The following is a 14300-nucleotide window of genomic DNA, read 5'->3' on the forward strand; positions in this document are numbered from 1 at the left end:
GGTCCCACATGTTTTGACTCCGAGCCAGAAGGCAACGCGGCAGTCGTCTGTGTTTATTTACTGTTTCGGAGCCATTTCTGGACAGGGCGTTGACATGTGATAAAAAGGGGTCATATATGAAGCTCCACGGCGCCGTCATCATTGGTTAGCATCTCATGAACCGATTTCAAAACAGCCGAAACCAGCACTGCTCCAGAAGAAAGTCCTTCTGTGTGTTTGGTACATCGTGCATCGGGAACTGCTACCAGCTGGTCAGAGTATCAATGCAACTGTGTAGTGTCAGCAGTTGAGCTGTGCTCAACAAAAACTCAAAACTCTGGAGCCATCAGTTCTAAATTGCAAATGAGTCCTCGTTTACGGGACAACGCTTAGTCCCACGTGGCTAGGATGACTCAGGACACAATTCTCCGCCTTGGATGGGAAACAATATTGCAACCACTATATTCCCAGGGTGTTGCACCGTTCGATTATCACCTGTTCCATTCTTTGGACAATCACCTTAGAGGATGCCAGTTCAAATCCCTAGTAAAAGTCCAAAATGCACCTGATACCTTCTTCGTTTCACGGACCACCAAGTTCTATCGCGATGGATTCCATGGCCTTCCAGATCGTTTTCAGAAGATCGTCGATGCTGATGGGGACTATTTTTGATCTACTAGGTTAGGTGACATATCGATGTTCGAAGGTCGTGGATGAAAAAGCAACAAAACTTTTCTTGGTCACCTTTATATTTAAATTTAAGACCTTGTATACAGAACCTATCTACACAACATTGATTTTCTTTTACATTTCACTTAATTTGTTTACGGTTTCCTGACAAAAATATTTATTTGTTATTCGTGACTTAAAAAAAACATAGTTATTTTATTACACTGAGTAGAAATAAAAGAGAGCGAATGAAATCCAAATTGAATAAAAACATTGTTTCTCACCAACTTTTCCATCCTCTATGTCTTTCAAAACACTTGTTAAAGCATATAAAAATATACTGTACTTACAAATCAAGTTAGTACCTTTGTTTTATGGCTGTATTTGTAGTACCTTGTTAAAACGTTTGTCTTCAAACTGTCAAATATAAATCGCAAACGTTTGTAGTGAACTGTTAAATATAAATTGTGTAATCTGGTGTCACAAAAAGTATCCTATTTTTCGATCGGTATAAGGAGGAAATACTATACTATTTTTCAATCGGTATGGAAAAACAATATTTCTCCATACTATTTTACCGTAAATTATTAATTGTCAATAAACTTTGTTACTTTTAAATGAATGAAGCGAGATAATTTTACTATGATGTTTTAAAAGCTGGTCATTTGGGGGGGGGCAGGAAACCATTTGGGGGGTCCTGGCCCCGATGGGCCCCCCGCTTGGCTACACCCCTGTTCATTTTTAAAATATTTATCGATATATGAAGATCGATTATCGTTTGAAATAATTTGAAATGTATATTCCATTAAAAAAATGTTAATTGATTGTCTGCCAAAAAACATAATACTTCGTTCTTAATATCAGTTGGTATCCATATGTCCATATTTGCATAATTGCTACAAGAACAATGAGGGCCTTTCGAGAAGAGATTAGTGTAGAAATTTTCAGCAAGTTGAAAACTGAAATTTCACTTTATCATTCCTGTTCAAACAGTTAAAATATGATTCCAATAAGCGAGATAAGATTCACAGAACATAGATCGTCATATTCAAATCAGTTCGTACTTTCCAAAAATATACTTCTAAATTACTATTTTTCTCTGTACTTATTTTTCTTAAGTACAACATATTTATAATTTGATATTTCTTTAATTTATTTCCATACCCACATTGATTTGATAGAAAGTTCTGGGCCGCAAATTTCTACAACCAGGGACATGCCCTTCGAAATATAAAGATGCCAGGTTGATAAATCCTTCTCAAACTATGTGCAGAGACTACTAGCCATAACTAACATTGTCTTTCCTGGTTCTCAAAATAAAAGATGTATATAATATACACAGAGGTGTTTCGAATACTATTCAACATACATGACTTGACTTTTATATGAGATTTCATGACATAATTCACAAGGTCTTACTCCATAAATAGTAGACCACCTTGTTCTCGAGATCAAAAGACAAGGTACCCTTACAAAAACTATGTATCCTCCTAGCCTTCCAAAATGAAAATGGTATTCTGCTTTTACTTCAGAAAATGGAACTTATAGATTTGGAGGGGTATAAGAGAAGAAATATGTAGAGTGCTTCGAAATGTGGTATTGGAGGAAGATAGAGAAGATAAAAGGGACAGAGGGATTAAGAACAGAGGACTTTTTAAAATAGGAGAGAACAGGGCTCTTAGCGAGCATCCTTCGTAACAAGACCAATTGGATTGCATACATCTTGTGAAGAAATTGTTTCAATCATACCGTCATAGAAGGGAGGACGGAAGGAAAACGAGGAATAGGAAGAAGAAAAACACAACTGATCGATGATTCGAAGAATAGGACATATTCGAGGTTAAAAGAGGAAACTGAAGATCAAGAAACGTTGAAAAAAACATTTCTAGGCCAAACCTGAAAAAAGAAAAAATCATTAGTTCTAGAATCTGCCAAATGGCTGAATACTTAATATAATAATAATAATAATAATAATAATAATAATAATAATAATAATAGTAATAATAATAATAATAATAATAATAATAATAATAATAATAAAAATAATATGAAATGAAATCTTTCAGTTTTACGTCCAACGGATATCCCGGTTAGTCTAAAGGGGATGGTGATTATGAGAAATGAATGAAATGGTAGAATGAAGAAAGTGGAAGGAAACGGAAGAACCCCAAGAAAACCCACGGGCACGGGCCAAAGTCCACACGGTGCGACCTGGGATCGAACCATTGACCCCAAGCATCGGAGGTGAACGCTCTACTACTGAGCCACCGCGCCCCCAATAATAATAATAATAATAATAATAATAATAATAATAATAATAATAATAATAATAATAATAATAATTATAATAATAATAATAATAATAATAGGGGAAGGCGTTGTACCTATGAACACTTTCGGAATTTTTCGAAATTTTGTTGCTAATATTCAGCACTTTCCCACCAATTTCTGTCGTATATTTGAAGTGACATTTCCTTGCTATCAGATAGGGTGATTTTTAAAATGTGTTACATAATTACAGTAGCTTCTATATGATATAATAAAAACATATCCGTTTTGTTCACAGGTACATTATGGTCATGTATCATTGAACAGACCCTCTCGTACCTTTGAACAAAGTGATAATTACAGCGTTTCTGCAGCAACAATATAAAAAGAAGCCACAAATATTAATAGTTATAGATTGCAATAAAAGGTTTAGCTATAAAAACTTCCCCAGAGTTGAAATTTTATTAATTTAATTCAAATGAAAGAGAAGTTCTAACACAAACTTGTGAAAAATAAAGTTGAGCATATACAACTTTTAACATAACTTTTTGCTGCAAACTCAGCAATTCCATAAATGTCAAATGCCTTTCCAGGATTGTTTGGATGCCATGCATCTATCGCTTGGTATGGTCAAACACAGTTTTGTCCAATGGTTGTAACTTGTTTGAAGTAGGGGGGGCACGGTGGCTCAGTGGTAGAGCGTTCACCTCTGGTGCTTGGGGTCCCGGGTTCGATCCCAGCCCCCGCCAAGTGAAGTTTGTAGTGGACAAACACCGTGCTCGTGGGTTTTCTCGGGGTTCTCCCGTTTCATCCCACTTTCTTCAGTCCACCATTTCACTCATCTCTCATCATCACCGTCTCCTTTAGCCTAACCGGCATAACTGTGGGACGTAAAACTTAAAGATTTCATTTCATTTTTTTGTTTGAAGTATGTTGGGGCAATGTAACCATTAATATTCCAAATTCTCATGAACTTTCAATTGCTTGCAAACTAAGATCAGGTTCGTGGTTGTCAAGAACAAACAGAATTCGTTGAACTTTTGCTGGCTTTGTATGACTGATAAAATGGTCTAAAAGCTGAGGAAAGCAATTTTCATCTGTCCAACCACTAGGACCACTAAAATGTTTTACGTTTACCCTGAGAAAAATCAGCATAGGTGGTTCGTAATTAGCGATGACTGTTACTCCCGCTATCATTGTCACTGTGTTTCCACGTTCAGCTGAGGTTGCTGCCCAGACTTCCTTCATTTCTTTAGGGGCTACAATACTTCTCGATTTCTGAACTGTTGATAAGCGCTGCTGTGATTGGTGCGTAACTACGATGAACCCCTCCTAAAGTTTCGAAGAAGCAGTTTACGTTTCCATGATTAAAACTTGCGGATCGTACAAGACTAGTTGCTTCTGCTTCCTCAATGGAAGTTCCTGTTTGTGTCTTCTCAGAAACAAGCGCATCCACTCCTCACCTGCAATTTCGTTGAGAGCTCACTGACTTCTGTCATTCTTCCTCTCAGCAACGGCAAAACTGTAAGCTAATTGTCTTGCAGATTCGTTTGCTTAAACGATCTTTGCACATGTTTTCAGGTACTCTGCAAGTTCTCTATCTTCACTCTCAGAAAACACCCTCTTTGTATCGTATCTAACACTGTATGAAAAACGTGTCGAAGAACCGGACTGTAAGTACATTGTCACATGTTTATGTAGAGTACCTAACTTTACTTTGTAAATCCTGCACGCTCCATGAAAGAGATTCGACTTTTTGGAGACGCAGAGACGCAGATAGCTTCCGGATGAATGGGCTCTCTTTTTCTCCCAGTCTTACTTCTCGGCATTTTACCTGACACACATGTAAAAACAAGTGAATATTTAGAAACAACTTAAGATTATAGTTAACTTTATAACATAACCTAACCTATATAAAATCTATCCATTGTTTTAACTACTTACATCGTGTCCCTTTAAACAGTATTATTTATCGTTCAAAGGTACACGATGCATTAATGTTCACAGGACAAGAGGGTCACCATTGCGAAAAGAAGTACTTCATTAGCTTAAATACTGCTCAGAAGTTAAAACTAAAAATACTACTGTACTCACCAATGATTCCATCCCAAGTTTGGATAAATAAATATCACAAGTTGCGAAAACCGAAGAGCACAAATCTCAAACGGTAACTACAAAAAATCTTCGTTTTGAAGGGTGAAAAAATTAAAAGGAATATTACTCAACACTATACTCAGTAAACAACAGCTAATCGCGTTTGTAGTGCCCTCTTTCATTTACTCCTTCAAACGAATTTAATCACTGCACCTAGTTAGCTCTGAATTCGAGAAAAGCATAGGTGTTCAAAGGTACTTTATTTCAAAGGTACAACGCCTTCTCCTATTAATAATAATAATAATAATAATAATAATAATAATAATAATAATAATAATAATAATAATAATAATAATAATAATAATAATAATAGTTTTTCCAAATCATAGATAAGGTTGAGTCACTTCACGAGATTGAACTACCAAAATTAGAGGAGTCGAAACTTTTACTCTTCTTAGAAAAGATGCTTAAGAAACAATAGGCGGCTTCGGCCATTAATAAAAGTAAATGGACTCAACGTTATTCCCTTTTCAAATGAGAAATCATTCTAAATTACCTCTGTAAGACACCTCACCCTGCAAGATTTAACAATGAGTCAAGATCAGGTAAAGTGAGATAAGAAGGTCAAAGTCTATGATGATTGCCGAAATTATGTGCACTTTGGTATGACTTAAGCCAGCTGAAGGTACTCTCAGAAAACACTGACTCAAGTAGCTTAGTGGACACCATTATAATATGGCAGATTAGTTCAATAAGACATTTCTTCTTCAAGAACCTCGTGAATACCAACAATATGCCATTAAAATTCTTCTCCTATATTTCATATTGGATTGACTGTACTTCTGTACGTTACATCAAGTAAATCTGGAGAGAATATACTGCTGGTTCATCTTTAATTGGTAGTAAAACAACATGTGCAAATATAGACGAAATTGATTAGAAATGGCAAATCTGTAATAAAATATATTTTTCTAATAATTTATTTATTTCTACGATTCTTATACTAATACTGTTTATCATGCTATATTTTGTATATACACTTACATTTTGCCAAGAAGAGCAAACATTTCGCTTTTATGCAAGAACAATGCTGACTTTTCATCCTGTTATAATAACTCTTACATGTACGAAAATAACTACCTGTTTCTCTGTAAGGACATCCTTATGAAAATGTCAGCAGCATAAATTTTCGTAATTCGAAGTTCTTGAAATTGATTGATATGTGTAATTATGTTGAGGAAGATAAAGCGTATAGTATTGTTCATTCTTGCCCTAAACGTTTAGACAGAAAGTATATCAGCTTGACAAAAGACGATAAGTGTTGCAACTTCCTTTGTGTATAAAATATTTAGTTTGATAAACACGAATTCTGCAATATGGGAAATTTTGAACTTAGATTCAAAATATAGGTGCTAACTTAGAGTGAGTTATCATTTAAGATCTCTCCAGCTTTAAAAAATAATAAACATAGCTTTCCATATCTTCCTTAACAACCTCAATGTTCGCCATTAGGAAGTACAATATATATTTTGCAAATAAGATTGTTGTTCCTTTTCTTCGCGAGATAGATCACTGTTACACTGAGGTCCACTACTTTTGTCTCAGATATACATATGGTCATCATAGTCATCTACGTGGTGTATATTTATTTTTTATACAATTCTTCGGAATTATACTTCCAACTATTTTTAAACTTCAAATATGCAGTTTACGCTTAAATGAAACCGAACATTTAAACTGAGATAATATTCATTTGGCATGTAGACAACAGTTATAGAAAATCACACAAAAACAGAAAATGACGTACTGCGTTATGTATCAAAACTGTGGAGAGGGCTCATATAGTTCAATTAGAAGCTAGAGAAGAAAAAAGTACCAGATCAGTACCCCTTTCCGGACCTTCTACACACGATAGCATTCTAATGTCCTTATGATATTCATTAATACAGTATAGAGATATAAGTTCTGAATTGAGTGATCTGTACATTAACATTCGTTTGTGTCTTTTCTTTTCAACTTCGGCTGTAATAGTGCTAAATCACTGTTTTTTTACAGCATTTCTTTTCGAATGTAGTATATGACATCAGAAAGCCAATATTTTACGATATTGCGTGGGGAAGTACAGCATTCTGGGACAGCCAGGATAGCTGAATACAAGAAGCAAACCCATGAAACGACTGGAAATCTCCTTGCGGCATCACCACCTGGTAATATCCGGAGGTGTGAATTCTAACAAGTTCATTTCAACTGTTTAATACGAGTAATTGTCCTGTATAGATTTGATAATATTTTCAAATGAATTATATATTTTTTTTGCTGAGGAATAAGATTCTGCTAGCTAATATTGTTGTTTGTAAACCTAGAAGGATATGCATTACTTACAAAATCTTTATAGGATAAAGTCTTTAGTGGGAAACGGATGTCTAGCACAATATAATTTTTACTTCACAACATCGTGGTCAAACATTAACGAATTTAATGTCTCTGGTTTCTAGAAAGGGGGTTTTCAAATGTAATCAAAATGAATTTCTATTCTCTTCAAAATGGAGTTTCCAATGTCCTGTTGTTTAGAACCGAACTGATTCCTGCAAATTCCGTTTCAAGCCAATAACGGTTACTTCACTCATTCCGATCAAGTTGGGACATATCATAAATTTCAAGCTAACCGGTTGAATCTCTTTCTGATAATTTCGAAATCACCATTGTTGATATAAGGCTTACTAAGCACCACTGTCTACACAGTATGAAGATTTCAGACTACCTATTGAGAAAATAATAAATGTACCTGGACTATCATCAATGTACGCTTAAACACTGTTCCCTGAAACTAACTGAAATCTACTGACTCTTTTATTATTTCTACTTAACCCTCTTTGAGAACAGGAGTGCTTTTGAATTGACCTACCAGGCTTACTGGCTCTAGCTCACTGTTTGTTGCATTTGATGACTATTAGAGAAATCACAAATAAAATCTTACATACATAAATTGATCTTTCTTTAAAAAGAAAATGTATTACTCTAGTTGTTTAAACTACTGGGTAGCCAGAAGTGCCTTTACGGCCACATTTATTTATTTCCTACATTAATAATTGTTTATAATTCATTCATATGTGCAAAACGTTCGTATCTCTACCTCATTATCCCTGTACAACTTGATAGGGCTACATGTCTACCTACTCATTCGCTTTTACAGCTGCGGCGTCACAAGTTAGAAGGCTTGAAGGACAATTACATTCAGAGTATTAACATATATTTTTAAGACTTCTTCTTGACGTATGATTTGATGATACTCCACACCCATTGTCTGATATCGTACGACACGAACTTCCAGGGGCGAAGTATAACGGATTGGTGAATTTGCGGAAACAAGTAACTTTTATCTGTGATTGCTATTCACCATACACGGAACTGTGAGACAATAAGCTGGGCAACGTACACACTTTATTCTCCTTCCTCCGCTAAAAGTCATGCGGCAATCACCTGGCAATTCACACGAGGTGCACTGTTGTCATATCAATGATCAGAATACGCGGTTCAAATCATAAATATGTTACATCTTACATTGTTACACACATTCAGTTTGCGTGTGAAGGGACTTTCTGGCCACCCTGTCTCTAGAAGCATTACTCTTCATGACAGTACGGATTTAGAATTCTATTTGCAAAGAATTACTTTGGCAAATTACTTCTTAGACCGTTTACGTAAGTCAACCTGCTCTTTATTTCAAACAGAGTTTGAGAAATAAGTAGGGAAAATACGTGAACGTGTTCACAGAGATGGATAATTGTGGATAGACGACCAAATTTGCTATATTTCACTCCTAAAATCTCAACAGATTTTTCCATTCAAGCAGATATTGCGATATACCTTAGTTACTAAAACGTGAATTTGTATTTTTAAGGAAAACAACTAACTATAGTAGTTTGCTTAAAACTGACCTGCCACTTTGTTCGAACTCCTATTCATAATTTCAGGATGCAGAAGCCTCAAAATTTTAAGTGAAGTAGCTAACATGATCACTCTCGAAGAATAAGGTCCAACATCTCTTTAACTATTATTACTCTCCACATCTAACCTGTTGTGTACCATATTACTCATTTTATTAAAAAGACACTTACCTACAAATGGATCAAGAAATCCATAATTCACAACTGCGATCTTTGCATTAACTGCATTGCAAACATTTATAGGTATAGTATATTTCATATTCCTTTGAATACATTTCATTTGTACGTGCTGGCGCTTAGTTTCCCACTTCTTCTCATATTTCAACCATATCGTTCAATTTTCTATTATCTTGCACCCATTCTTGGGATGTATATTCCCAAATGAAAACAATTACCCTAAATTTTACACTCAAAACCACGATATTTATCTGATGAATCTATTAAGTTTTTCTTCCCTTAGGCCAGAGTGATTAATGTATGAACCATTTTTAATCCGATTGATCTCTGCTTAGTTCGGTTGGAAATGTTAACTTATGTTACCAATTTTATATTACGAATTTAATAATCTTCCAATTTCTCTAAGATAGTGTACTGTGCAAATAGCTTGTAGCCAAACTCCCTGCTCTGAGTTTCATGTTTACATTTAAATGTTCAGTCACCTAGGGACTATTTGACCTAATTTCTCATATTATTTATTTTTGCCACACTACTAACGAAAAACCGTCGCAATTTTTTTCCCAGATTACTAACGAGGAACCTTCACAAAATGTAAAATTAGTTTAGAAATCCGGAGAGTTTATTTAGCAGATGATTCCATAACGAAATTTCTGCAAGTTGTACCTGTTTGTAGCCGTAAAGGAGGAAGTTATACTTCATGAATAAAAAGTAAAATGGTCGCTCTAGATAACACGAAGTTCATACGAGCAGTATCGGATAATGCATGTAACAAATTGTTGGAAGCCTTGAGAACTCTGCACAATATACAGGCCATCTGCAAGTGTTACCCATAAAAACTTATTTTCAAACACTGCATATTGTCAACTCTAGTCTCAATCACCTTCAGGGAAGTATATATATATATATATATATATATATATATATATATATATAAGAGTAATGAAAATTTTCAGACATATAAGAGAGGAGGTAGTACATTCTTGGTCATGATTGCTAAATTCTTAAGTGCATATTCGTCACTTTATAGTTAATTTCGTAGTCTACAGTTACCCTTACTTCAATAAATGAATGTACAAATAAACAATATCCCTTGATATAAAATTGTTTAAGTCTCTTGTTTCAAATATTTCAAATGAATACTCTACAATATATGTTTCAAATAGTTTCGAATAATGAATGTGTATTATCATTTCTAAATAAGTCGTAAAAACTTAACATAGTGTTATTCGTAAGAAAATTTCTCAAGTCGTTTGTACTGGATATGACACTAGTATTACTATGTTAAAAAGAGCTATTTAGCGTGTTTATTAAATTTCTCGAAAGTTGCCTGTGTCAATGTAAAGGAATTTATCTTCATATTTTGGGATTATTTTCGTAATAGTCCAGAGTTTAATTTGCCAAAATTTTATTATTTAGAGTTCTTAGCAGCTACACGTTTGAAAAACATCGTTATCTTCAATGGGTATACAAATTTTACTATATATTTTTCTGAGTCACTTTCCTTTCGTGAACTACCTCATAACCCTACAAACGGATCAATATGTGTCTGTAGAATATGTGGCACATTTTCATGATGGCAATCCTTTTCGTATTTCAGGGAATATGTTACGTGCTGCCAGTTCTCCGCTCTTATTGAAAAAGCACCAGTGAAATATTACAGCAAAACATCCGGCAAAATATTTCCTTCCAAATCAACATGCCAAACTCATTCCTGTGACAACTGTTTCAAAATGTTTAATAAGAAGAAAACTTTGTATTCACTCACTCCAGCTCAAGGAAAAGAAAAGAATTTCTTTTGTGCAGAATGTGGCAAAATATTCCACCATAAGCGCAGTTTCGATACACATAAGTTACTACATACAGGAAAGGATAAGTTCACTTGCCATGATTGTGGAAAAGTCTTCGCATATAAGTCTAATTTGAGGGCTCATATGCTTCTACATACAAGACATAAACCTTTTTGTTGTCAGGAATGCGGCAAAGTATATTACATAAAACAAAGTTTCGAACAACATATGTTAATACATACAAGGGAAAAATTATTCACTTGTTCAGAATGTGGAGAGAGTTTTAGTGTTAAATCTATGTTGAATAAACATATATCAATTCATACGGGAGAAGGAAAGTCTTTCTGTAATCAGTGTGGGAAAAAATTCAATTCTAAGTTTAGCTTAAAGGAACATATGTTAATTCATTTAGGATTAAAACCTTTTTCTTGTCACCACTGTGGAAAAATGTGCAGGTATAGAAGTAATTTGAAATCACACATGTTAATACATATGGGAATAAAAGCTTTTTCTTGCCCAGAGTGCCAAAAAACGTTTTCTGAAAAGTATAGATTGCAAGAACACATGTTAACACATACAGCAGAGAAACCTTTTAGTTGTCAGGATTGCGGAAAGACTTTCACCACTAAGAAGTCTTTGAAACACCACATTAGAATTCATACAGGGGAAAAACCTTTTTCTTGTATGGAATGTGGTAAAATGTTCAGGGTAAATTCATATTTGAAAACACACATGTTGATTCATTTAGCAAAGAGGCCATTCTCTTGTCAGATATGTGGTCAAATGTTTTATCTTAGTTGTACTTTGAGAAACCACATGTTAACACATAATGGAAATGATATTTTCTTTTGTCAGCTGTGTGGTAGACGTTTCTATCAGAAGTCCTACTTGAAAAATCATATGTTAGTGCACACACAAGCAAAATCTTACACTTGTGATATGTGTGGAAAAAAGTTTAGGCAGAAAGATAATTTGAGGAGACATATCGCAACACATGCAATAGAGAAACATTTTTTTTGTCATGAATGTAATACAAGTTTTAAGACAGACTGTTACTTAAGAAAACATATTTTAACACATACAAGAGAGAAAAGATTTTCTTGCCAAGAATGCGGTAAGAAATTTATTGATAAGTCCTCATTGAGAAAGCATATCATATTGCATACAAGAAAGCCTTTTCCTTCTTAGATATGTAGAAAAACTTCCAAGCGAGAATTTCATTTGGAAGGACATGTGTTAAAACATACATCATATAAAAGATGGTCTGGTTAGTATCATAGTTAAAAACAAATACACACATTTTTGTCTTAAATGAGAAATTTGAGATATTTTAGAAAACTATGCCAGAGACATGTATTATTAAATAAAGTAAGGTAGTTATGTACCTTGTAATGTAAGAGAAAACTCTCAGCAATATTATTAGTTAAATTAAGAAACTATCTATTTAGTAATGTAAGAGACATCTGTAGGTATTTGTAGTAAAGTGGTGCATTAACACTGTGTGATGACAGATGCTTGACCTGAATAGCGTCGAATATTGAACGAAAATTGAAGTTAAGAGATCGCTTTGTAACCAAGTATAACTTTAATTTGATATCAGTAAGGTTAAATTTTCACTAGAAAATCTGCTAGAAGTTATTATGAAAGACCACAAAGGTTTATTTTCACAGTAATATGGTAGTACTGAATTCATCCCAAACGTAGTTCAAAATAATGTGTTATCAGACATAGTACTACCAGTCTTCTTAGGTTACTCGTTGTACCAAAAGTACTAAAATAAATGTAAAAATGCAGGAAATGCGTGTTATAACTTCCTATTTTAGTAATATCAAATATTTTCCATGATGATTGAGAGATTAAAGAATACTAGGCCCTCTGTTTAATTATATATATTTTGTAATCCTCTGGGTGCTGGCGAAACTTATACTACAAAGTCTTTCATTGAAGTATTCACTTAATCATATGATGCAGAGAAACAAACTGTACTACAATTAGCGTAATGGATGGTTCATGGGTGCAATATAGTATGGGCTATGAGAGCCACCTGTGTGCTCAGTTATGTGTGAAATAACGTAGCTTGCATTGGAAAGACGAAAATTTATCTAATAGCAGGGGAAATGCTGTCCATTGTAGAGGGCTATTCCTGTTCATACGGTGTGAGGCGCCAGAATGAGCCGAGGGTGAAATTCATTACAACTCATTTCGTGGAACTATTTAAAAAAGCAACTGAAAGTAACACGATTGTCTTTTCTATTAATATAACGTTCTGTCATATTGAATCAGTGTCCTGACTACGAGAAGGGATGACTGTGCACCGAAGGACCGTCACTACAATGAGAATGATGTTCTCAAACAGCAGCGTCTCACTGCATTATACGAGCGTATGTGTCTATTGTTTCTCTCCAGTTTTTACTATGCAAAATGAAGATAACTATTTGAACACCAAGATATTCACAGATTAAATATATCTGCACCTTGATGACTACCTCAACCGAAAAACAACTCGTTTTCCTGGATTTGAATGTTCCGATGTGATCGCTGAGATACTACTATTCAGATAATATTTTGAGTTTGGCTTGCTCTGCCTGATAATGAGATGTTGGCCCCGAACTTGGTGAAGGAGAACCGCTAAGTGTGAACCAGGAAAGACAGGGAAACCTGATTTTTGGCCTATTCTTGCTTGATTTGTGCGTTTTATGCCGAGTCGGAAATGTGATATTATAATAATAAATGCAGCAAGTGGCAGTGACTACCCTCAATACAGGGGTATCAATTACCCTTCTGCAAGAAGTGTCTTGACTTCAAATGTTTTCACGTGGATCAAACTTCCCATATCCTTCCCTTTCAATCAACGAAGCAACGTTGTTCGGCGGTTTCAGCAGGAGGTAATCAAATCTCCAGTTTATATTCCAGACTACGTTCTTACAAGGACAAGAAAATAGACATTTAGTTATCAAATCACAAGAAAATATTAACAATAATTGCAAATTAGAAGTAGAAGCTACAACTATTATCTTAAATTTCAAACACCGTTTTCATTGTTTTACCGTTTATTGCAAAATTGAGTTATTAGTAATAACAAGAATAACAAATTCTTCTCAACAATACGTCAATAAACTTCCAAAGGATCGAAACTGCACGAATAATTTTTAATCAATTAAAGGAACTTTACCGATAACTACAACATTGTTTACAATTGATTTTTTTCTAAAACTTACAGTTCCAATCACATTACTTAAATTTTATAATTTAAATTAGAAAAATTTCGAATCAATTCCATTACCATTTAATCCTCGAATCCTTCACTGGAATATGAGCTAATCAGAGTCAACAGCGGTAATAAGCAAGTTCGATACTAATCCAAAACTTTAGCATTGAA

General features: G+C 34.4%; 1 protein-coding gene across 1 annotated transcript in view; it reads left to right on the forward strand.

Moving 5' to 3' along the window:
* Positions 1-12711, forward strand: part of LOC145667813 (uncharacterized) — an 85610-nt gene extending 72899 nt beyond the window's left edge. The window contains exon 3 of the mRNA XM_081735245.1: positions 10732-12711. Within this exon, the coding sequence (XP_081591371.1) occupies positions 10732-12109 (1378 nt within the window). The 3' untranslated portion in view covers positions 12110-12711. The remainder of the gene's footprint in view (positions 1-10731) is intronic.
* The last annotated feature ends 1589 nt before the right edge of the window (positions 12712-14300 follow it).

This window comes from Thermobia domestica, chromosome 1 (assembly GCF_964235325.1).
Source record: "Thermobia domestica chromosome 1, izTheDome1.hap1.1, whole genome shotgun sequence".
Taxonomy (NCBI): Eukaryota; Metazoa; Arthropoda; class Insecta; order Zygentoma; family Lepismatidae; genus Thermobia; species Thermobia domestica.